Here is a 22,737-nt window from a genome sequence, read left to right as displayed (position 1 = left end):
AATTGAGGATATAAATCAATTAGTTTCTGCTTCAGTAGGTTCCACACGTTCTCAATTGGATTAAGGTCTGGCGAATGCGGCGGCCACTCCATCACCCATATACCATAAGATTCAAACCACAATTGTGTAGTTTCTGCTGTATGAATCCTTGCGTTATCTTGCTGATAGATAGTACCGGATTCGTAATGTTGTATATGTCCATCTTCGAGTGCTTGAATATAAGAATTAGCTGTATAACCGTTCTTCGGTGAGGTTTCATCGCGTTCCATAATAATGAGCTTCGAACGGCCACCAAGCCAGATAGCGCCCTATACCATCTGCCGAATATCTTTGCCATGGCTGACAAGATTGACAAGATTCTTCCGATATCGCTCGTGTTTTAATGAGAATACGTATTGGTGGATAGAATTGGATTTTCGCTGGACCGAGCGCTCATCGGAAAACATGATATTGCTGAAATCGTCACAATTCGCCCATTTCTTAACGAAACCCATTCATTTCTTTGCATCTTGCTTTTTTAATAATATTCGCTTCTTGATGACCCATTTGCGAATATCGAGCTTCTTTAGAACACGCCGGAGTGTTGATTTTGATAGCCGATAACCTGTTTCGTTGATTAGAGCTTTGTAGCTCATAACCGGGTTTCGGTGAACCAAGCGAAAGATATATCGGCGCTCAGTGGGCGTAAGCTTCGACGGGCGGCCAGATCTAGGCTTAGACTGCAGTGTACCAGTAGATTGAATGTGTTTAATAGTATTGTATACTGTTTGGCGCGAGATGCCTAAGCGAGATGCGATTTGAGTGGGCTGTTCATGCGACTCGTGGGCGTATATAATAGCAGAACGAATTGTATCAGATAATTGAGCGTTCTTAGGGCGAGTTCCAGCAATTGCAGAGCGAAACGAAGCCATGTTGAATGAAATGAGGTGGTTGAAAAAAGATGGGGTGGGAGCGGTGGGGGTCTACGGGCAGAAAGTGTAAACAGACTTGTGGCACCCTATGTAGTTTATACTGTTTTAGCTTGCTCTGACAAAAACTAAAATACTCCGTAAATTCGTCACACTACTGTATCTTAATGCAACCCCACATTAATGCGGTCTAGTAATCATGTAGTTCACTATTTGCCTCCTGTTTAGCCGGGCACTCCTGCTTAAAAGCTGTCGGAGTACTCCACATTGACTCCTTTTTAACCGATGTTCCCCTCCCCCGTACGGAGTAGGTAGCTGTCGGAATGGATTCGTGCCTGCGGAGATGCACACTGTTTCCTCGACTCGGAAAGTTCATGCACCATAGGTCCATAAAATCTTTCATAAAGGGCCTCTCACCCCTGACAGGAACTGGTGAAGGTTAATCATAATGAATATAGATATATAGATTATAGACTGACAAGTTGTCTACTCTTTTAGGCTATATTTCTCCGCTGGTCGTCTTTTTTTGCCTTCACGTTCCGGTGGGGAACCTTCCTCTGTCATAATGGGGGGTGAAATGATTGATTATAAAAAGATAGAAACGCCGATGATTGTGACGATCTGGACGCGAATGGGCTAGTTTAGGGATTCGAGGATGGAAACAAACATGGCCGAATCGGGATGATAAGAGAAGGCGTTTTTATCGGGGGACATACCAAACACCACCCCACTAGATAGATTTCTCTTTCCTTTTTAAGTCTTCTAAGCATAAATCTCTTATGATTAACCCGCCACATCGAGGAGACAATATTCAAAAAATCCTCCCTTATAAAGTTATATTTCTACTTTTTCTTATTTACTACTTTTCCGTCTTTAGTTAAAGTATTTTTTATCCACTATATCCTAAAGAGAATATTAGTATTACTACAAATAGTGAGATAACAGCAAGGACTCACGCTATATATTTCTTTCCTATCTATTTCAGTGACCTCTATACCGGTAGTCTCTTTAAACCTACCGAAGAGTCGCTCCGCGCACGCCTTAGCTATTCTTACTATTAGCTTCCTACTCTTGTAGAGTCGGCCCTGGGTAGAATTTGCATACCAGCGAATGAACCCTTTTACCATTTCATGGCTTAGAGGCAAGCAACCTGGTACAGTTTTATAGTCTTCAAATCCGTTTTCAGGGTCACCTGTGAAGCTAAGAAAAATAAATCAGCTTTGCCATTAATAAATCTTTTCTATTCTGAATTTTCAAACCTACTCAAGCGATAGATTCAAGGTTTGTTAGTGTAATTTTTTGGTCCTTGGAAGTTTTCTATCTTTGTTTCGAATAGCGTCTTCCTTCTTGTAGGCTCCAGGGATATAGCCGTTCCTCTACTATAAGAGACGATGTTACGGGGCACCTTCACAAAGGACATCAAAAAAGAACGGCAGCCTTCCGATATGCAATCGACGGCGAAGCATCATAACCCCGTCCTTATGTTGCATGAGACATGCCTTCTTTGCTTTTTCCTCGTATTTGATTTCAAAGCAGTTGTGTCTGATTTCAAAGCAATCCTTTCGTCTTGGAAAAGTCTTGTTAATAAATAGAGCACCAGAGACAGAATTCTTGAGGATTCCTCAAGAATCAGTCTTGTTACAATCTGACTTTGATGTTTCGTCTCTATTCTACATCCTCTTCTCCTTACCTAGTTGACGGGCCCCTGTCCTGATAAACAGCCCCTTACAGACGACGCCTTTTTTTAGCCTTCTCATCACGCTTGGAGAAAAAAGCTTTTCGACCCATAACGGGATATTGATCGTGAGCTCAAAGGGGAAGAGGCAGACTCAGAGGAGTAGTTGATTGTGATACAAGTAATGAAATGTATGATGCTTTTAATAGGGCCGTGGAGGGGACAAAGTCTCCTTTAATATTTTGGGTCACAGGACGCATAACAGTGCAAAGGCCTCTTTAAACTACATAATCTTGAACAGGACGGGCCACCTCACTTTTGTCGTTTGGGCCAGTTTTGATTAGATAGAGGCCTCTAGAATAGGAGGGCCTCAGAAGTACTATTAACGCGCTAGGTATCACAGAATAGATGACCCTGTGGGGCATATCCTTTTTAGGTATAGTCTGACTTAGGCTTTAGGAAAAGAATTACCGCTCGCTGATTGGATAATGAGTCCTGGTGAGTAAGCAGTGGCTAAGTGATCACTAGTTAAGCCATCACTGAGCACCCATCGATGATCAGTGATCCACCACTAAGCGATCACTGAGCACCGCTGATTGGTCACTGAGCGATCACCTGACTGCACTGATCAGATCACTAAGCATAAGCGCGTGCTGACATTTACTCACTAAGCCTGAGCCTGATCGCCCTCATTAAAGCGGCGGCAGCCCAGACAGGAAAGCCCTACCCGGCGGACAAAATCCGGTGTATATAGGCGCATACATCTCTGCCACGCCTGCATTCTACTGTAGTAGGACATGGACCAATACGTGTTGACGAGGATGATGATTGGTGCCTCGGAGAACTATGCCGACCAACAAATCATCGAATATTCACAGTGGCAGCAAATAGAAGCATTACGTTGCCAAGACCAGTGTGTACCTATCAGGTGGCTATAAGAAAGAGAATCAAGGGAATCAATGTCAACTCCATACTTGTCTACTCTTTAGCATGGGCATCGTAGTACTATCGTATTAACCAAGCTTCTTCTATCTACTGCTATGTTTTTAAACATGGTCACAAATTCCGGAAAAATCGGATTTCAAAAACCGAAGGGTATATGTAGACAAACAGGACAGTCTTACTTTTTATAGACGTAATCTAGGTGACGGTAAAACTGCCGCCTCGGGAAGTGATCGGCTCCCAGAGCATAGGGTAAGTTAGTCAACCCGCAGCCCTGAGCTCCCTGAGCAACCTGATCGCTCACCCTAATGCTCAGGCTGATCGGCCCATTTGGTCTCATTCTGCCTCTCCATTCTACAAGGTCCCCCGACGGTAACCGTACTGCTTACTACCTACTTCCGGCGTCCCTAGGAGCGAAGGCTAGCATATGACGTACTCTCACGTTGCTATGGAAACTTCTCTCTCCTCTCCTACTTCCTGTTGGTCGACTCAACCTTTCTTTCAACCTATATGAGAATTTAAAGCATCTCACCATCTCTACACTATATCATTCACACTTTCCTTTACAATACAGCAAATACTTCCCTGTTATCTTCAATTCTCCATGTCTAGGGCTAGCTTGTTCCTACCATAATACACTGCTAATATCGGGTAAATAATCTTGTGCCCTACTAGAAGCCTTAACTAAGTCAACATGCCGTGCTACGTAAAGGTAGACATAATCTCGGTCTAAATATTACTTCGAACAAGGAGTCCGTCACGCGATTTATATCGATCTTATATTCCTAGGAACGCTTCCTTTAGTCGACCTACTACGAGCTTAATCGAGTTTCTAATTAGCTATATCAAAGGACCGGGAAGTTATGTCCGCTCGCATGCTCTAGCGCTCTTCGAATTTCCAAGTGAAGTTATTGATATTCTCGCGGAACAGCTCGAGCGTCTCGACTTCTTGAAGTCACTAGACGGCGTTCAAATGGTTGCCACATTAAACATACCCATCTTGTAGATCATCGGTCTGTTTTCACTTTGGGGAAAAAAAGATATCTGTAGTGTTCAACGTGGGCTAAACGTTAGGGTCCACGTGAGGAAAACAGATGGTGGCGGTGAGATTGTAACCGAACCTTCAATAAACCAGAGTACGGTAGGACTGATAATATTTGCTAACCGACAGCACCTTCTCCATCCAGCGAGTACATTTTCTAATATCTTTGCACCCCCTAAGTCTCTGACAAGAATTTATTTCAACCTGCCACGCCTCCGCACTGGTTACTCGTGTCAACGAGTCCAAAATACTGGCGAGATGCTCAAGCTCATTTTGAAGCCTGCCTAGAGTTGTGTTGCGTTCTTTGAAGCGTTTTTTTTTATGTTTTTAATCATCAATGAGAGTGAACTCAGCAACAAAACATTCCAGGATCTCCCTGTTATGCAAGTTTATTACTGTATAGCCCATTCTTTAGGCGAAGAGCTATGGAGAATTAGATGTGCTGGTTCCTACAAAAACAACTAGCACAGCAGCATAAGCTGCAGTGCTCGCCAGCACGTCTTTGTAATCCTGGAGGAAGAGTGCCATGATAAACCCAAATGCGGCCACGAAGGCGGTGGTTGAAATCAATGAAGTATACAAGGTATTGCGCAACACCATCAACCACATGGGCCCGATCAAAAAAGCACCACCGATCGTCGCAATCTCGACTCGCGTTTGGAAGCTTTGGAACCAGGTCCTGTGTCGGTTGTCACTGCGGGTGCCACAAATTGGGGTCGTTGTGTCCTTCCCTGTTTCCCATGGTTTTATAGACGGAATCTCGCCAAATCTCTCTGTGAGAAGCAGCTCTTTTGGCATACATCTGTCGAAGACGTAGTTGTCTACATAGTACTCCCCGCTGACGAGAAATGGATCTCTCGACAGCTGACTGCTGCATCTGTCCATGTAATCATAATCCTGCAATGCTTTGACTGGGCAAACCTCTTTGTAAGTACTCTTGCAGTTGCAGAAAGATAAACACGCAATAGGAAAGGGAGACAAAAAGCATAGAGAAAAGCGAAAAAAACTCACTGTAGTGATCGAGCGTCGTTTCCCAATCATCGGGCTCCGAGCCATTCTTGCGCATCTGTATGACATCTTTGACAAGCTGACACTGAAGTTTGCGAATTCGCATTCTCTGCAACTCGGCAAAACTGATTCTGAAGCGACGCAAGGCGGAGTCCTTGTGTCGGGTATTAAATATACGCCAAAGAAAATTGCCTGTCGGTTGTTTGAGCTCTTCAATCAAATTATGCTTGTGATGATCAATTACCCACTGCCCTGGGTTATCGGGGTCTAGATCGATTCTGGCCTGCCGTCTCGGACTGCGAATCCTTGAAAGGCTGCCTGATTGACGGCGGGACATTGAGGAGGAGCGCCTTCTGGAGGCGCTTCTCCTTGTTCCATTCCCACTCAGCCTCCTACTACTGTTCTCCTCGCCGACTAAGATCTCAACTCAGTGCCTGAATTATACGAAGCGGATAAAATGAACCCTACCACTTTGGTGGACCCCTTGAACCTCCATACCCTTTTCCGGATCCGAATCCATCTTGCCACAGACTGGGAAGGAAAGTTGGACGGACCCGTTTGGGTAAAGAATTGAGGCGCGAGGGTGTTCAATCTCAACAGTAAAACTAGTGATACTGTAGGTGTTCGACACAAGAGTCGAGTTCCCAAATACACTGAACACGAGGAAAGACCTAGGTTTCAGGATTTATTTATGGGAGGCTCTTCAAATGAAAGGTTCGGCACCGATTGCCGAACCAGAAGATTCCAAATTCACCCCTCATCCAAGAGGATCATTCTCGGAGCGCCTCTCACGGTCTGGCCACTGACACTGAGTCAGGTTGTAGGCGCACTGGCATATTTAGTCCGTGCCAAGCCTTCCCCCAACCTCCACTCGCTGCTCGTCCTCCGGCTACCTGCGTCTGTTCCCGCAGTACAAAGTTAAAAAACAACCAACACACCACCATTTTTTCACCACTAACACCGTCTAATCCAACACGCTACTGCTACTCGTTATTAGTGGAGTGTACGAAGCTTAGTGGCAGCAGAATTGACGGCAGAAAATTATATAATTATGGGGGGTTGTTTCAAGGTTCGAAGGCGCCGCCCTACCTTTCGAGCCCGTAAGATGCATCCAGATCCTTATGCATGGGGCTATATCGGGCGTAGAACGAAAACTGCAGCCGGCTACATTTGTCAACGCGGCTTTGTGAGATTGGCTGCAAGTTGAAATCTTGCGCTTTGGATATGTTGTGGCCAGCGACATATAACTAAGGGTCGATCTGCTGGCTCTAGCGAATTTGTATCTCAACTTCCCACTCTTCCTTGGTCACAAAGCTGCAAATACAATAATTTAAAAAATGTGAGTTGACCCCTTACACAGCAGCCTGTGTGCTGACTTAATTCTCGCTAGGAGCATGTTGAAGCTTCCCGTATCTTTCGATATCCATCGCAAAGAAATCCGCATCGACTTCCCCACGCCGCGTCACGCCGAATATTATCATAGACGGATTAATAAGAATGGTAAAAATTGTTTGGAGAATGAGAAAGTCCACTTTAAATTACCTCGATCCGTTCAAAAAATGGAAGCAAGCGCTACGTACGAGGGTTTCATCTTCCATTTTGGTGACAACATGGAGGCCGCGAGATGGGAGGACGTTATCTGGCGCCAGGTTCCGGGCAGCAGTCGGCAACTGTACATCAAACGAGAATGGGATATTAATGAGCTGAACCGGGCGCTGCAATTACTCGAACGGGGAGATCCAGTTGTTGTGGAAGTACCAGCCAGAGCGGCGACGAGTCAAGTCACTGGCATAAGGCTAGTAGTGAGGGCTCTTAGGCCCATGTGACAACCCTGGCCTTCCTCATTTGGAATGGTTGTGTTGACCACTACCTGTGGCTGAATGCCACCCTCCCGTTTTGCACCGTGTAACTAATGGGCCTATTCGTTTATTAAGCTAGTAGATCCTAATAGCCGACGAATCAATCTCATCGGAACGTGCGTAGGTTACTGCTACAGAAATGCGGAATTGGTTGACGGCCTAGAACTAGTGATTCGGTAGATAAAGTACTATAATATATACAATTTCGATGAAAATGGCTTTATACTAGGCTAATAGCCTAATCGGTCAAAGTTAATTAGCCGAAGACGCGCCAGTGCAGAGAAAGCAGATACTCGGGAGAGTCTTACTATAACCCTTCTTTATTTTCGAAGGCTCTATTACTCTAGAAAGGTAACATAATTCCCGGCCGTCTCGGCCACCCGGTCGTCCCCACCACCCCAAAACACCATAGTAAATGCGATAAATGGAGATTTTGTCCGTTGTGGACCCGCTGTGGGATTCGACAAAGATTCTAGCCTAGAGGTGGTTCCCGACATCATCGAGCGGAGTGGTCTTCTCCACTGTTTACGCTGGATGGCTCGTGTGGGTGTGTCTTATATCTAGTTTTTGAACACCATTTCTCTTGAGCTGTTTCATGGCACTGAGAGACGTATGAGAAGTGGCAAGAGAGCAGTCTTGTCGATGTTCTCCAGCTTGGTTTGAAAGCTTGATAGTTGAGAGTGAACCTATCGGTAGATCGAAGTGCTACCATCTCAAAGTTAAGACGCGATTGAAACTCATGCAGAAAATGTCGCTTTATTGCTTATACTGTAGAGTAAGATATGTGAGCGCAGCAAAGATTAAAAACCAAAGCAACGGATTGGGAGATGATAGTCAACACCCGACGCAGAATGTTAGAGGCGATCAAAACTCTCGCATCTATCTTCGACACTCTCTCATTGGCTGTCGGCTTATATCAAGCCATGACTAAATCGGCTTTTGAGTGCCTATATTCCTACTGAGTCGAGTGGAAAACGGACCAGCGGGTTTCTAAACTGCACATAACAGAGTGCGTACATCCCCACGGCCTTATATCTGCCGAGTTGACCTCGGCAATGATGCGGCACGCACTCCTGGAGATGAATTTATGCCACTATCCCCAAAATATAAGACTTGAGATACATTCAGTATCGGCACAAGAAGCACCAAGCGCAAAGTCCATCCGACAATATATTGATTCTTATGTATTGTGATACAAGGACGCCCGACGATCCCGTCCGCTCGCTCTCGGAAAGGTCAAACTTATTCGGGATACTAACAAGTGTGCAGAACTCAGCCGTCTGGGAGTTTGTGTACTCCTGCGGCTGCTCAATGGCAGTGATGAAGACTTCACGGTCGAAGTTAGGTGCACTAGGTTGGAAATTGTGGGGAATCAGCATGTTCCAGGTTTTGATGAGGCCCCACTGATCCGCTGGGAGGGTCCGCTAGTTCGCGCACGGCGCATTCTTGCCTCATCGCCTACTAACTGCTTGGTTGCTGCACTCTTTAGGGGGAGACGCTATATACATACCTTTTTCGAAGTAGTTCGCGACGGTGATCCATTTATTACCATAGTGGAACTCAACGCTATAGGCGTCAGCTCCAAAATCCTTGACTGTAGATTTGGGTTGTGAAAGTCCCTTGAGTTGATAAACCCTGCGATCTAGAATTCAACTAACTATTTCGATGATAAATGGGTAGTTTACAAGTAGACGTGCTATTTTCTTGTAAAACCTAAACAGATCCTTTCGTCGCGCATGGAGATGGTTCGTTGACAGGACTCGGGCATCGATCACGTGAGCGAGTTTTCCAGATCGTTGCCTCAGGCAGAGCGTTTCTTTTCGGCAGGCCTGTTATTTCTGCTGGCACGGCATTCCTTGGATTAGCCCTCACTGAAAAGTTCAGAATAGATCTGATTTTTTCCCCCTGAAGTCGAGATCCGATAGTGAAGGTCCCACAAACTACTCGGTACAACAACCTCCGGATGCCGACTGGTAATGCGAGGAGTGTGGCCGGCCCACCCGCCGTGAATTGTGCCGAGGCTGCTCGCCTGAGGCTCTCAGTCAGGATCTATGCCGCATGGCGGTCTGCTCTCGTACAGTGATATATAGCGGACGTTGAAGTATTAGAGATGCCGCGGATACTGCGGCCAGTAGGGCGACAATACCCGTGCCACGGCAATTGTATCGCCTGATCTTCTCGATCGAGTCGCATCGGCATCACGAAATCTTGTTCCGGATTGGAGATTGATGGCGAATCAGAACCACCCGAGTCGGCCGAGAAGCTCCCCGCAACTTTCTCTCCCCGGACTCCATTAGCCCGAGCTGGTCAACTTCACCTTTTTCTTCCCAACATCTCTGCCCTTTTGACATCTTCCGCATCGTTTTGCACTGCTCATTCTATACATCCTGCATGCGTAGACATAGACGCTGTCATTTTATACATTCCGCTATCAATATGAGCCAAAAATTGACTGGCGCCGCGGTCGCCGAGCACAACTCCAAGGACTCGTGCTGGGTGATTGTCCACGGGAAAGCCTACGATGTCACTGAGTTCCTGCCTGGTTGGTATGCCCGTTTCCGCTTCCCTCGCAACGCCTGACCATTCCATTATAGAACACCCTGGCGGCCAAAAGATCATCCTCAAGTACGCCGGCAAAGATGCGACCGAGGAATTCGACCCCATTCACCCTCCGGACACCCTCGACAAGTACCTCGACAAGTCCAAGCACCTCGGCGAGGTTGACATGAGCACCGTGGAGCAAGAAGAGAAGGAGTTCGACCCCGAGGAGGCCGGTCGTTTGGAGCGCGTTAAGCGGATGCCCCCGCTCGCCGCATGCTACAACCTCATGGACTTTGAGACCGTTGCCCGGCAAGTCATGAAGAAGACCGCATGGGCCTACTACTCCAGCGGCGCAGATGACGAGATCGTACGTGACAATCTCAACAATCTCCTGCATGCCAACACCCGGAAAGTAACATACTAACCGCCTCCTCCAGACCTTGCGCGAAAACCACCACGCCTTTCACAAAATCTGGTTCCGCCCCCGCGTCCTCGTCGACGTAGAACACGTCGACATGTCCAGTACCATGCTCGGCACCCCCTGCTCCATCCCCTTCTACGTAACCGCCACCGCACTGGGCAAGCTCGGCCACCCAGAGGGTGAAGTTGTTCTCACCAAGGCCGCGCACCAGCACAACGTCATCCAGATGATCCCCACCCTCGCCTCATGCTCCTTCGACGAGATCGTCGACGCCAAGCAAGGCGACCAGGTACAATGGCTCCAGCTGTACGTCAACAAGGACCGCGAGATCACCCGTAAGATCGTCCAACACGCCGAAGCCCGCGGGTGCAAGGGTCTTTTCATCACAGTAGATGCGCCGCAATTAGGTCGTCGTGAGAAGGACATGCGCTCGAAGTTCAGTGATGCCGGGTCGAACGTACAATCTGGTGTTGACGGAATCGATCGTTCGCAGGGCGCTGCCCGCGCTATCTCATCATTCATTGATCCCGCGCTGAGCTGGAAGGATATCCCCTGGTTCAAGAGTATCACGAAGATGCCCATCGTGCTGAAGGGTGTACAGTGCGTGGAAGATGTTTTGCGCGCCGTCGAAGCCGGCGTTGAGGGCGTCGTCCTCTCCAACCACGGCGGTCGTCAACTCGAGACTGCCCGCTCTGGTATCGAGGTTCTGGCCGAGGTTATGCCTGCCCTGCGCGAGCGTGGTTGGGACAAGCGTATCGAGGTCTACGTCGACGGTGGTATCCGCCGTTCCACGGATATCCTAAAGGCGCTGTGCCTAGGCGCAAAGGGTGTCGGTATCGGTCGTCCGTTCTTGTACGCTATGTCCGCGTATGGCGTGGACGGTGTCAACCGCGCTATGCAGTTACTCAAGGACGAGATGGAGATGAATATGCGTCTGATCGGCGCCACGCGCGTCGAGGACTTGAACCCCAGCTTCTTGGATACGCGGGGTCTGCTGGGTGGACATGCTGGTACTATCCCGTCGGATACCCTCGGCCTGGGTGCGTACGACCCGCTCCAGGCGCCGCGATTCAACGAGAAGGCCAAGCTTTAGGTTGTTGAGCTTAGTTTGCTGTGATGTTTTGTTTTGTGTTGATATGAAGCATTTTGTGTTTGAATATGTCATCCCTGCGCAGGTGGGATGCGTGTGTATATACCCGTCTGATATTGGGCATTAAATGTCACGATAGAGAATACGACAGACTATCATCTAGACCGTTGGCCTTTTTTGACCATGCTCTGAGTGGACATCGCATTTGATCGGGATATCGATCAAAGTTCTTGAAAACAAGGGTTCTCTTCTCCTAGTATCAACGGGCGTGTTGCCACACGCTGCGTCTACCACCTCCTGGCCTTTGGCCTCAACCTTCTCGCCGTATCGTTCGTTCACCTTGGCTCTCAAATCTTTATCACAATCCTCCCCTCGACTCCTAACTCGTCAATTGTACCTCCTAATCCGTTATCCCAAGACCCTCGATGCAGAAAAGTCAACGTCAAGAACGCTCTGGCTGCATAGCTTCGGATCGTCCCTTGAGGTCGAAGGGAGGAACTACCCAATGTGTGATCTAAGCTTTCCACTCGAAATGTCGCGACCCTAGATAAAGGATTTGAAGAATGTCCCTTCTAACATCCTAGTGATATTGAGTCTAGGGACGTACAGCGCAAGCTTGTGGATTCAAAGATCACCTGGCTATGCTGCGATATTGCAGCGATGCTCGAGGAACCTAGTCCCGAACAAACAATCGCACTAGAAATAACTCAACATTTGTTACGCAAGTTCAAACGCTGGAGCCGTAAGGCGTGACCAGGAGGCCAACCTCGATGGAATCCGAACAGCTCTCCTGGGTACTATGACCATTTGCCCCCTCCTGCTTCTAACATCGGACCGACACAGACTTGCAAGGAGTTCGGAAAATAGGTTCTTTAGCCTAGTACACGATTTGAACTTCTCTTCTCATAGCGAAGAGAAGTTAACCTATCATATTTTGCTTGCTCAGGGGCGTCCGTTTCCAAGATTTGCTGCTGCTTTCGAGGACGTACTTGAAGATAGATATTGTGGGGCAACGGTTATCATGGGGATTGAACTTAGCTTCCCAGCTACATGGCCTCTTGAGCACTCAACGAAACGGCGAATATTTAGGCATTTTCGAGTTGTGTCGAGTTGTGTCTCCTTCTGCCTCCTCTTGAAGTGCGGCTTGAGAATTATCCTTGATGGAGAGATTGCCCTCGATGAGAGTCGGTCAGGTCAACACTAGACCTCGACAAGACGACATCATATAAGGCAAGTCCGCTAGTAGACGACCGGATCTTGAGGTGTCCATACGTATAGCAGTGGATAAGGACAGTACCCTCGTGGAGATCAGATGTATTCAGAGGGTAAGGCGTCCTTGTACTGTACAGTAAAATATCTTGTCAGAACGTCCTTGAGAAATGGAGACAAGTACTCGCTATGCACGCTACAAACATAAAAACAGAGGCTAGATAATCCAAGCCCCCCAGCCATCGCCACCTCAATTTCAAAGCTCAATAACCTGCGGCGCATTCCCCAGTCGCCCACTACTCCGATACATACAAGCCGCATTAACCATCCACCCACCACCAAGCGTCTCCCCACCCCAAACCCTCGACCAAACCACCCCCAAGAACCCATAAACCAACACCCTCGCCGCATCCGCCCACCCCGACAAATCCACCAAATCCCGCCAAAAGCCCGCCAACGCGACAAACCGCGAATACTTCGCACGGGGCCGTCGCGACGTGCACAGCCGCTCCCACGCGCGCTGCGCCTCGTCCCAGAAGATCGGCTCGCGGCCTGCAGAATTGTGGATGTGTCCGAAGACGTGCAGGGCGGGCCGGACGCGCCAGGTTTCGGCGAGGAGATTGGGGCAGCCGGTTGAGTAGACGGGGGACATGTCGAGGTGTGCTTGGGGCGGGGTGTGGGTGATGAGGATGTCTGTTTCTGGGGGGATGGTGCGGGACCAGGCGTCGTGGTGTGGGGGGTATGTAAAGGCGTGTTCGGGGCCGAAGGGCATGAGGGCTGGGATTTGGGGGGCGCCGTAGATGGTTAGTTCGCGGGGGCGTGAGGATGTGCTGACAAGGTGTGTTGCTGATGAGGTGGAGGTAGAGGAGGAGGATGAGTCTGTGGTTGCTGTAGCTGTAGCTGTAGCTGTCGCTGTAGCTGGGAAGGGGAGTGTCACGGCGGAATGCTGGAGGTAGTGGATGTCGCCCCAGTCGATGCGCGAGGGAGCAGTGATTTCCTCGAGGGAATGGATGGAAGCCGTAGACGCGGAGACCGCGGCGAAAGAGGAAGCGGAGGATTGTTCATCGCGGTCTTCTTCGCAGCGCGACCGGACGTCAAAGTAGCTATCGTGGTTACCGCAGATGACGACTTTCTGTGGATGGGGCAGCGAGCGCAGCCAGTCGACCGCAGCTTGGATTTCTCGGACGGAGCCGTCGTTGGCGAGGTCCCCGGCGTGAATTAGGAGATCGCCATCTGGTACGTCGGGCCACTCGAGGGTGTGGGTGTCGGAGATGCAGACGACGCGGATGGGTTTCGCATTTGGAGGTGGCAGTCGGGGAGGACCACGGAGGCGGAGGAGCAGTTGGTGAAGTGGATAGACGAGGGCGACGAGAGGAGAGGAGATAAAGTAGTCTGGGAGGGGACGACGGTGATATGGATTGGAGGCCATGGTGGTGCCTCTGGGGAGAGAGGGCGTCTGGTTGGATGTTGGATGTTGAATGTTGAATGTGAGAAGGTCTTGGGTGTTTGGGCGGGGACGATCGGAGGTGACATCAGGACTGGTCGTGGGAGCTATGACGGGTTGATCGGGAATAGTTACACTATTAGTGACTGACTTGATGATAGATCATATTACGATCGTTATTACTCTGACTGTCTCTCATGATCATTCTCATCACATCGTCAGCATCCTCCCGTTGGCGCCTTCACCAGCCACCTTGTTCCCGGCTGGGCAGTGCTGTATACAACAGTAGACCAACAAGACGAGCGAGCACTAGAGAATAACTATACTATTCTTGATAGAAGATCCGATCTTCTTGAACGCATTTCTCTCTTGTTTACATTTCCTCTATTTCCCTTTTACCCCGTTGGGCCTTCTCGGACTCTCGAATGCAGTCGTTCGCCACATCCGTCGCATACACACACCCAACCCTGACGGACTGACTGACTGGCTGCTTGCGGAATCTCTCCTCTTCACCACCCAACTCCTCCTCCTCCTCCCCCAACATTCTCGAACCACGAATCCTCTCCAAATCTTCATTCTCTCCCAAACTAATATCTTTTCTTTCTCTCTCATATCCTCTCTCCCTTCTCTGCCCTCTGATTCCCTGACGGTCTCCCTCCGCGCACCGCCCTCAGTCTTTCCTCCCGCAACCAACCACCTCGCATCCCGGTGCCCCGCCTCTCTCGCTCTCGCTCTCGCTCTCAGCTGGCGGTCCGCCTCCAAACCCTTCTTCCACCTCCACAACATGGAGGGCATTGATCTCACCAAGGCCGTGTTGAACAAGGGTAAACAGATGGCCAGTGTCGCTGCCTCCGCTGCCAATGGCAACGGCGGCAAGAAGAGGAGAAAGGGCACCGATTTAAAGCCCATCGTCACTAATGATGGAAAGTCGGGCGAAACGGGCGAAGCCACAGAATCGTGAGTCCAGTCTTTTTTTTTTCACTTTTTCCCCAACCCTATAGTTAGTCGCAAATCTATGTTTTCTTCGGAAATCCGATCGCGATCCAAACTTGGAACAGTTCGCTTTGTTTTTGTTTTTCTCAAAACTCATCACTTTTTTCCTGCTCCGACAACAGAAGCGGTGCCGCGCCAAATTCAAAGTCTACCGGAGCGCCGGGGTCGCGCTCACCATCGACCTCATCGGCCGACGAGATTGAAACCACCGCCGAGGAGGAGGATTCCGAGGACTATTGCAAGGGTGGGTATCACCCAGTGGCCGTGGGCGAAACCTACAACGAGGGGCGCTACGTCGTCGTGCGCAAGCTTGGGTGGGGCCATTTCTCGACCGTCTGGCTGTCCAGGGACACGACCACGGGCAAACACGTTGCGCTGAAGGTCGTGCGCTCCGCTGCCCATTACACCGAGACCGCCATCGACGAGATTAAGCTGCTCAACCGGATCGTCCAAGCCAAGCCTTCTCACCCAGGTCGCAAGCATGTCGTGAGCCTGCTGGATTCGTTCGAACACAAGGGTCCCAACGGTGTCCACGTATGTATGGTGTTTGAGGTACTGGGTGAGAACTTGCTGGGGTTAATCAAGCGATGGAACCACCGGGGTATCCCCATGCCTTTGGTCAAGCAGATTACCAAGCAGGTATTACTGGGATTGGATTATCTACATCGGGAGTGTGGTATCATCCATACTGATCTCAAGCCGGAGAATGTGTTGATTGAGATCGGCGACGTTGAACAGATCGTCAAGGCCCATGTGCAGCAAGAAGAGGCCAAGAAGGCGGAGGAGAAGCAGAAAGAGGACAATCGGAATGGACGGCGACGTCGGCGCACACTGATCACGGGCAGTCAACCACTGCCGAGTCCGTTGAACACCAGCTTCAGCAGCTTCGACTTTAAACACAGCTCTTCCAATTCGCACAGCAGTTTGAGCCAGATGGTGAACGATCCGAGTGAGTGATGACTTGGGAGAAGGACGGGATATGCGTATTAGACACTGACGGGATTTCAGCACCAAATGAGCCCTCGATGAGGGAGACACTTGGGATTAAAGATGAGGATGAGCAGCAGAAGACGCGAGAGAAGACAACGTAGGTTGGCAATTTTGTCGATGGCAAACCGCTTGTGCGCTGACCCTGTCTTTTCCATGCAGCGATCTCCTGGAGAGAGAAGTGTCTAGTATTTCTCTCGACAAGAGCTCAACAAAGTCCCTCGAAGAGGAGATCGACGCTAGCATTATCTCCGTCAAGATTGCCGATCTGGGTAACGCCTGCTGGGTTGGACATCACTTTACCAATGACATCCAAACACGGCAATACCGGTCGCCAGAGGTTATACTTGGCGCGAAATGGGGCGCGAGTACGGACGTGTGGAGTATGGCGTGCATGGTAAGAATGCCCCGAGCTGAGCTATGGTCCACAACATGAAAATACACTGTCTAACATTAACACTGTTCAGGTCTTTGAGCTCATCACTGGCGACTACCTCTTCGATCCGCAGTCCGGCACTAAATACGGCAAAGACGACGATCACATTGCCCAGATCATCGAGCTGCTCGGTCCGTTCCCGAAATCCCTCTGTCTCTCCGGTAAATGGTCGCAAGAGATCTTCAACCGAAAGGGCGAGCTGCGAAATATTCACCGTCTGCGCCACTGGGCCCTACCCGAGGTTCTTCGCGAGAAGTACCACTACAGTGTCGAAGAGGCCCTGCGGGTCAGCGAATTCCTCTTGCCCATGCTGGACCTTACCCCAGAAAAGCGCGCCAATGCCGGTGGCATGGCCTCGCATGAGTGGATACAGGATACACCTGGCATGGACGGGATCAGTCTAGGCATTGCCCCCGGGACACGGGGCGAAGGGATTGACGGGTGGGCATCCGAAGTCAAGCGGCGCTAGCAGAGCCGTGCTATGAGCGTGACGGGATTTGTCGTATCTCAGCGAGTTTTCTCCCCTTTTTTGGTCAACTCGGTTTTCTTCTTGTCTACTTCTTTTGCCTTGCCCTTTTTCCCCCCTTCCATCTTTGACGGGCTTGAACCCTAGACGGGACGGTCTGTTGGAGTTGTTTTGCTGGATGATCCTGTCTGCTCTCTTCTCTTCCCCTCCCTTCTTCCCACCCCCTAAGGATCTACCTTTCCTGTCTACCCTATCCTATCCTACTCTACCTTCAAACAACAGTGATGATATGTGAGTCTTTATGATCTTTTTCTCTCTCCGTCCCGTTCTGGACGCAAACTGGTCGGCCTACATGTTGTTTTTGCCCCCCTTATCTTCCTACTTCGACTTTACCTTCGGCACCCCGGATCCATCATTGGCTCCGCAGGTAAACCCTTCAATGCGGCCGTCATCCGTCATTGAGACGATGCCCGCCAGCCCAGGTATCCCTTTCTACAGCCTTTCCCAGCCTCTGTCCTACTTTACGCCCATAGAATCTCGTGCTCGAACTTGATGTCATTTCCTTTTCCTTCTCTCTATATCGTGTTGGGTGGACTTGGCATGCCACTTCGTGACTGTCCCGTCCACTAGACTCAGATCCCGTCCGATCCATCTGCTGGGGGCTGGTGATGATAGGCAGTCCGATTTCTGGTGGGTCTTGGGGACTTGCGTTTCGTATGACAGTATTAGAAATGAAGAATGAAGACTGTATGACCTGAGCGTTTGGGCGTACTGTTTCGTCTCGAGTTGGGTCTTAATTTGCAGTATTCAATTCTCATAAAAGTCGTCTCTGATTTCGGTAAACAACTTGCAACTAACCAAGCAGTAAGAGGACTTGTCGGATACCGATTAAAACTAATCATCCGGTTGGGTATGTGGGTCATGGGTATCATGCTGTCCGTCGCGAAGAAACTATGACTCCCGCACGAATAACTGCTCGCCATCCTCTTCGTCGTCGTCTTCTTGCTCCTCACTGGGTAACCTAGCTGGAAACCAGCCGTACCGGGAGAAATCAACGTATATCTCGCCCATACTATCCCTGGTTACCTCGACGCCTTCCTGGCCCAGAGCTTCTGCTTGGCGCTCGGCACTGCCGGGGCCTCTGGTTATATAGGTAATTAGTCATTTCCAACCACAAAGCACGATGTGAATGGGTTTAGACTGAGATACGAGGTGTTCAAAGTCAAGCCGTGCAGGCCACGTACCGATGCGATATCATGCCCTTGGAATTAATGACTCGCTGCCAGGGAACATTACTCGAATTGAAGTGGGCGCCTGTCTCGGCGTTAGGTAGAGACTTGAGACAGACTCCAACTTGACGAGGTCGTTGGGCTGTGGTTTTCCGTGGTGTCAGTTACTACCATTGTTTCACTGTTCAACCGGTCTGGTGTGGATCTGGTGGGTACATACGTTCGCCGAGGAGGAGGGCGATATGTCCGTACGAAGTGACTTTGCCGTGGGGGATTTCTTGGATAGCGGCGTAGACGGCATTCGCCCACCATTCAGCTTCTTCAGAGCGTGGCATGGTTCTCCCCGACAAGCTCAACTCGAGTCATCCACTGGGTTTCAAATGCAAGGAAGGCCAGAAAACAACATGCTTCACGATAAACTCCAGACTAAGCTGGATACAGTTCGGGCAAACATTCCTCCGGCTATCGATAACCCGAAATCAAATCAACTTTCCAACAAGCTCCGCAGCTCTCCAACACCCACTGACTTCCCATACATACACTCCCTCACACTCTCACATACCATGCCGGGCTCCCTAGCAGACTACCTCGCCAAAAACTACCTCAATGCCGACCCAGCCCCAGACCGCCCAAAAAAGAAACGCAAGAAGACCAAACCCACCGACGCCAGCTCCGGCCTAATAATCGCCGACGACGACGCCCCAGTCTTCGGCAACGCCCGCCCCCTCGAAGATGACGAATACAAACCCTCAATCGAAACATCCATGACAAGCGCCGAATTCCGCCGCACCAAGCAATCAGGCTGGAAATCCATCGGCGGCGGCCCCCTGCCCCGCCTCCACTCACCGACCAAGAAGCCGCAGATGCAATCCTCGCCTCAGCAGCCGCCGAGCGCGCAGCCCGCCAAGCAGATGAAGACGACGACGCCCCCATCATCGAAGCAGGCGACGATGATCATCACGAAGGACCACGCATGGAATCCGGCGTGCGCGCAGGCCTCCAAACAGCCGCGGACACAGCCGCAATGGTAAAAGCACAAGAACGGCGCAAAAAGGCCGAAGAAGCACTATACCGCGACCCATCCGCCGTGGACGCACAATCCCAAGAAACAATCTACCGCGACGCCTCCGGCCGCATAATCAACGTCGCAATGAAACGCGCCGAAGCACGCCGCGCCGAAGCCGAAAAGAAAGCGCAAGAAGAAGCCGCGCGACATGCGCTCATGGGCGACGTCCAGCGGCAACAGCGCGAAACTCGCAAGCAGGATTTGGCGGATATCCGGGCGATGCCTGTTGCGCGGGGCATTGAGGATGAGGTGATGAATGAGGAGTTGAAGGATGTGGAGCGGTGGAATGATCCTGCGGCAAGGTTTTTGACGAAGACGAAGGGCGTTGGGGCGAGTGTCACCGGGAAGCCGTTGTATAGTGGTGCTTTTCAGCCGAATCGGTATGGGATTCGGCCGGGGCATCGGTGGGATGGGGTGGATCGGTCGATTGGGTTTGAGAAGGAGTGGTTTGCGGCGAGGAATCGGAAGAGTCGGTTTGAGGCGTTGGATTATCAGTGGCAGATGGATGAGTAGGGGGATGGGCCGATTATTTGGGCTTGATTATGTGGTTAATGTTAATGGGGGTTGTATTGCATGGGTGGAGTATACAAATGAAATGGTCTTGGGTGCTAGCGCCCTTTTTCCTTATGATTGAATAATGCCTGTGTGATCATTGACCTCGTACTCGGCAAATGTATTTCTGACTGGCTATTGTAGTTAGCTATTGTAGAATGGAGTACATTACAGATGTTTCGTTATAAATGCCTCGCTGGGTCTACGCTCTATGTGTTCATGTGGAAGCCTGCATATGAAGCTGTATGCAATGCCACCGGCAGCTACAAAGTCTATCAAGATAAAATTGAAGATATCGAAAGATAATCAAAATACAACAAACACAACACTAACGTCCTACTGCTATAATCAACTCTATCGTGCAGTGCATCCATCGCCCAGCCGAGGCCATCCCGCCACTCCGCCCAGGTTGCTCCGGAGGAGTCTGTTTACCCAAACAAAAAACTTCCCGCTCCAACATCCCGCTCTCCTACTCACCACCAAACCCCAGACTTGATCCACCCGAGCGTCCACCACAATGGAATCGCGCAATGAGTCTGGCGGGGTCATCCCGATGGACTATGAATGGCACGGGGGAAGCGCAGGGCCAGTCGACTTTACCTCTCCCTTCTCGCAAGTCAGGAAGCAGCCGCAAGACAACAAGAAGCGTATGTGTTCACCACAGCCCAGCGAGTCAACCAGGGATGTCTGTATCCCCATTGTGCACTGTCTTACATTTTTCCCATCCTATAGGAACACATCAAATCTTTGATTCCCCTGGAAAACCAACCATACCAGCTCTCCGCCCTCCAAATTCGCAGTCCTCCTTCCTGTTCTCCCCGCAACGGCAACAGTCTACGCTCCAGTCAGCAGCGTCAGTCTTCGGACAGCCGGCATTTACGACCCCGCGGAAATTAGAAGTGGATTTGTCGTCGGGCGGCGAGAACTTGTCCTCGCCGGAGGTAGCAGATAACGAGGAAACACCGGAGCAGCAGTCGAAGGGCACGCGACGCAATTCGTTATTCAACATCTACGGCCGGTTTGCGCCTAGTCCTGGGAGGGGGAGATCCCACGGAAGAATCACTATACGAATGCTGTGGCGCGACGGATATATAAGAGGCGACGACGAGATAGGGCACTTGGGAGGAAGATGCGGATGGATGATGACTATGACGATTATGAGAGCGATAGGCCCAGCAGCAGTGAAGGGCGACCAGGAAGGACATCAAAAAAGGAAAAGGCACCGGACGTGCAGAGCAGACCGTCCAATATGTCTTTTTTCAGACAGTTTTTGACCCTGCTGGAGGAACATCCCAACGTCCCTGCCATTCTGTCATGGTGGGCGCAGCTGGTCGTGAACTTATCCCTGTTCTCGCTTGCTGTGTGGATGGTCTTTTCGTTTGTGGCCGAGATTCGCAATGAGTTCGATGCTGTGGCAAGCAAGGAGATGGACTCGATTCTGCACAATATTGCCGAGTGTATGAAGCGATACGAGGACAATAAATGTGCAGCTGGCAACCTCGTGCCGGGTCTAGTGCCCATATGCGCCGCCGACAGGAAGTGCATGGACACGGACCCGACCCATGTCAGACGAGCTATGCTCTCAGCGAGGACGATGGCCCAAATCATCGACAGCTTCATCGAGCCTATTTCCTGGAAAGCTATTGTGAGACTTCCCACTGCGTCGCTATCAGGCTTCCACTGCCAGCTTCCACTGACTCTTTTACCTCATCTAGATAATCTTCCTAGCCACCATCGGAACCGTGGCATGGGCCAGTAACTGGTCCTTCCGCTCCTTCAGAAACAACCGCCTCAACCAGGGCTACCCACAACACGACTATCCACCCCCGCCATCATATAATCCAAACATGCACGGCCAACCCCTCCACCTCCAGCAGAACCCGGCCTACGGCTTCTACAGTCAACAAGAACCCCGTGCATCGCCGACAAAAAGCTACGCCGATAGAGAAGATGCACCGCTCATGATCGAGAACACCCGCTCAATGGATTTCGTCACGGAACGCTCCCGCGAACGAGAAACTCATCTCCGTACGCCGAGTCCTTCGAAACGGACGCATCGACAATTTACATAGTTTCTTCTCTCCACGTAGCACAGCCTGACTATGTCTTGGGTGTCTACCATTTGGCGTCTTTTCTTTTGGAGCGTTTTCGCTCGGGTCTCGGCAGCATAATAGGTCGCATGATTCAGGCTGGGTTTGGTTGGGTGGGTGGATATGGGATTCGGGTGTTGGTGTTTTGTTTCTACTTTTGCACATTTCTTGTATACCATCGTTGGGTGTTTTCATGTTCTGTCTGATTCGATTCTTGTATTTTCTTTAAGTTACTCGATTGACGGTGGCTCGACGCTTTTATTTTCCTTTTTTTCTGGTTTACGACTACCTGTTGGGAGTTCCTATACGGGCCATATCTGGCAGACTAGCACTCGACATCATCATCTTCCTGCATACACTTGTCTCATAGTCAATACAAGAATTTGGAAACCCTTCACCCTCTTAATCAACCTGGTCAATCACTCATGATTCGGTCTGTAGATCTGCTTGCGGCAGAAATACTTGTTTCCATAAGTCCACTCCTCGCCCAATTCCTTCCCACTCGGCAAACCGCAAGATACTACAGTACGGTACCTGCTGTCAACGATGTCCATGTCCGCCGTGACGCATCCCGCCCCACTCTCCGTCGCTGAGCGGCCGTCACGGCCGAGGCTTGGCATATTCGCCGATTTCGAACCATCGGGGAGACTGTTTTGCGAGTTTTTTAAGGCGTTGACGCTTTTACGAGAAATTTTTTCTCTCAGAGGTTTAGGTGTGAATGTTGAATAGTGGGGAAAGAGCCCAGGTGGATAACCTGATGGTTCGGTGTTGGGTATTCA

At 50.2% G+C, this 22,737-nt stretch overlaps 6 protein-coding genes across 6 annotated transcripts; 4 read left to right on the top strand and 2 right to left on the bottom strand.

The window, feature by feature from the left end:
• Positions 1-9,870: 9,870 nt before the first annotated feature.
• Positions 9,871-11,489, top strand: N7458_012650 (L-lactate dehydrogenase (cytochrome); the record flags this gene model as incomplete). Its single annotated transcript, XM_056916031.1, has 3 exons — positions 9,871-9,976; positions 10,029-10,342; positions 10,413-11,489. 3 exons carry the CDS (start codon positions 9,871-9,873, stop codon positions 11,487-11,489), a joined length of 1,497 nt encoding a protein of 498 aa, XP_056760785.1.
• Positions 11,490-12,951: 1,462 nt separating this feature from the next.
• Positions 12,952-14,124, bottom strand: N7458_012649 (metallophosphatase domain-containing protein; the record flags this gene model as incomplete). The annotated part of the gene is made up of 1 exon (XM_056916030.1): positions 12,952-14,124. One exon carries the CDS (start codon positions 14,122-14,124, stop codon positions 12,952-12,954), a length of 1,173 nt encoding a protein of 390 aa, XP_056760784.1.
• Positions 14,125-14,923: 799 nt separating this feature from the next.
• On the top strand, positions 14,924-17,024 carry N7458_012648 (serine/threonine-protein kinase; the record flags this gene model as incomplete). The annotated part of the gene is made up of 5 exons (XM_056916029.1): positions 14,924-15,096; positions 15,255-16,081; positions 16,141-16,219; positions 16,282-16,516; positions 16,587-17,024. 5 exons carry the CDS (start codon positions 14,924-14,926, stop codon positions 17,022-17,024), a joined length of 1,752 nt encoding a protein of 583 aa, XP_056760783.1.
• A 948-nt stretch (positions 17,025-17,972) lies between these two features.
• N7458_012647 (MGMT family protein) lies at positions 17,973-18,585 on the bottom strand (the record flags this gene model as incomplete). Its single annotated transcript, XM_056916028.1, has 3 exons — positions 17,973-18,162; positions 18,266-18,392; positions 18,471-18,585. The coding sequence occupies 3 exons, from the start codon at positions 18,583-18,585 to the stop codon at positions 17,973-17,975; spliced, it is 432 nt and encodes a 143-aa protein (XP_056760782.1).
• A 69-nt stretch (positions 18,586-18,654) lies between these two features.
• cwc26 (putative cell cycle control protein (Cwf26)) lies at positions 18,655-19,829 on the top strand (the record flags this gene model as incomplete). Its single annotated transcript, XM_056916027.1, has 2 exons — positions 18,655-19,051; positions 19,105-19,829. 2 exons carry the CDS (start codon positions 18,655-18,657, stop codon positions 19,827-19,829), a joined length of 1,122 nt encoding a protein of 373 aa, XP_056760781.1.
• Positions 19,830-20,385: 556 nt separating this feature from the next.
• N7458_012645 (putative nuclear envelope protein Brr6) lies at positions 20,386-21,940 on the top strand (the record flags this gene model as incomplete). The annotated part of the gene is made up of 4 exons (XM_056916026.1): positions 20,386-20,515; positions 20,601-20,886; positions 20,982-21,513; positions 21,584-21,940. The coding sequence occupies 4 exons, from the start codon at positions 20,386-20,388 to the stop codon at positions 21,938-21,940; spliced, it is 1,305 nt and encodes a 434-aa protein (XP_056760780.1).
• Between the last annotated feature and the right edge of the window lie 797 nt (positions 21,941-22,737).

This window comes from Penicillium daleae (genome assembly GCF_028827525.1).
Source record: "Penicillium daleae strain IBT 16125 chromosome Unknown utg000009l_segment0_segment0, whole genome shotgun sequence".
NCBI classification, from domain to species: domain Eukaryota; kingdom Fungi; phylum Ascomycota; class Eurotiomycetes; order Eurotiales; family Aspergillaceae; genus Penicillium; species Penicillium daleae.
The sequence above is the reverse complement of the archived record's forward strand: the minus strand, read 5'-3'. Positions and strand labels throughout refer to the sequence as shown.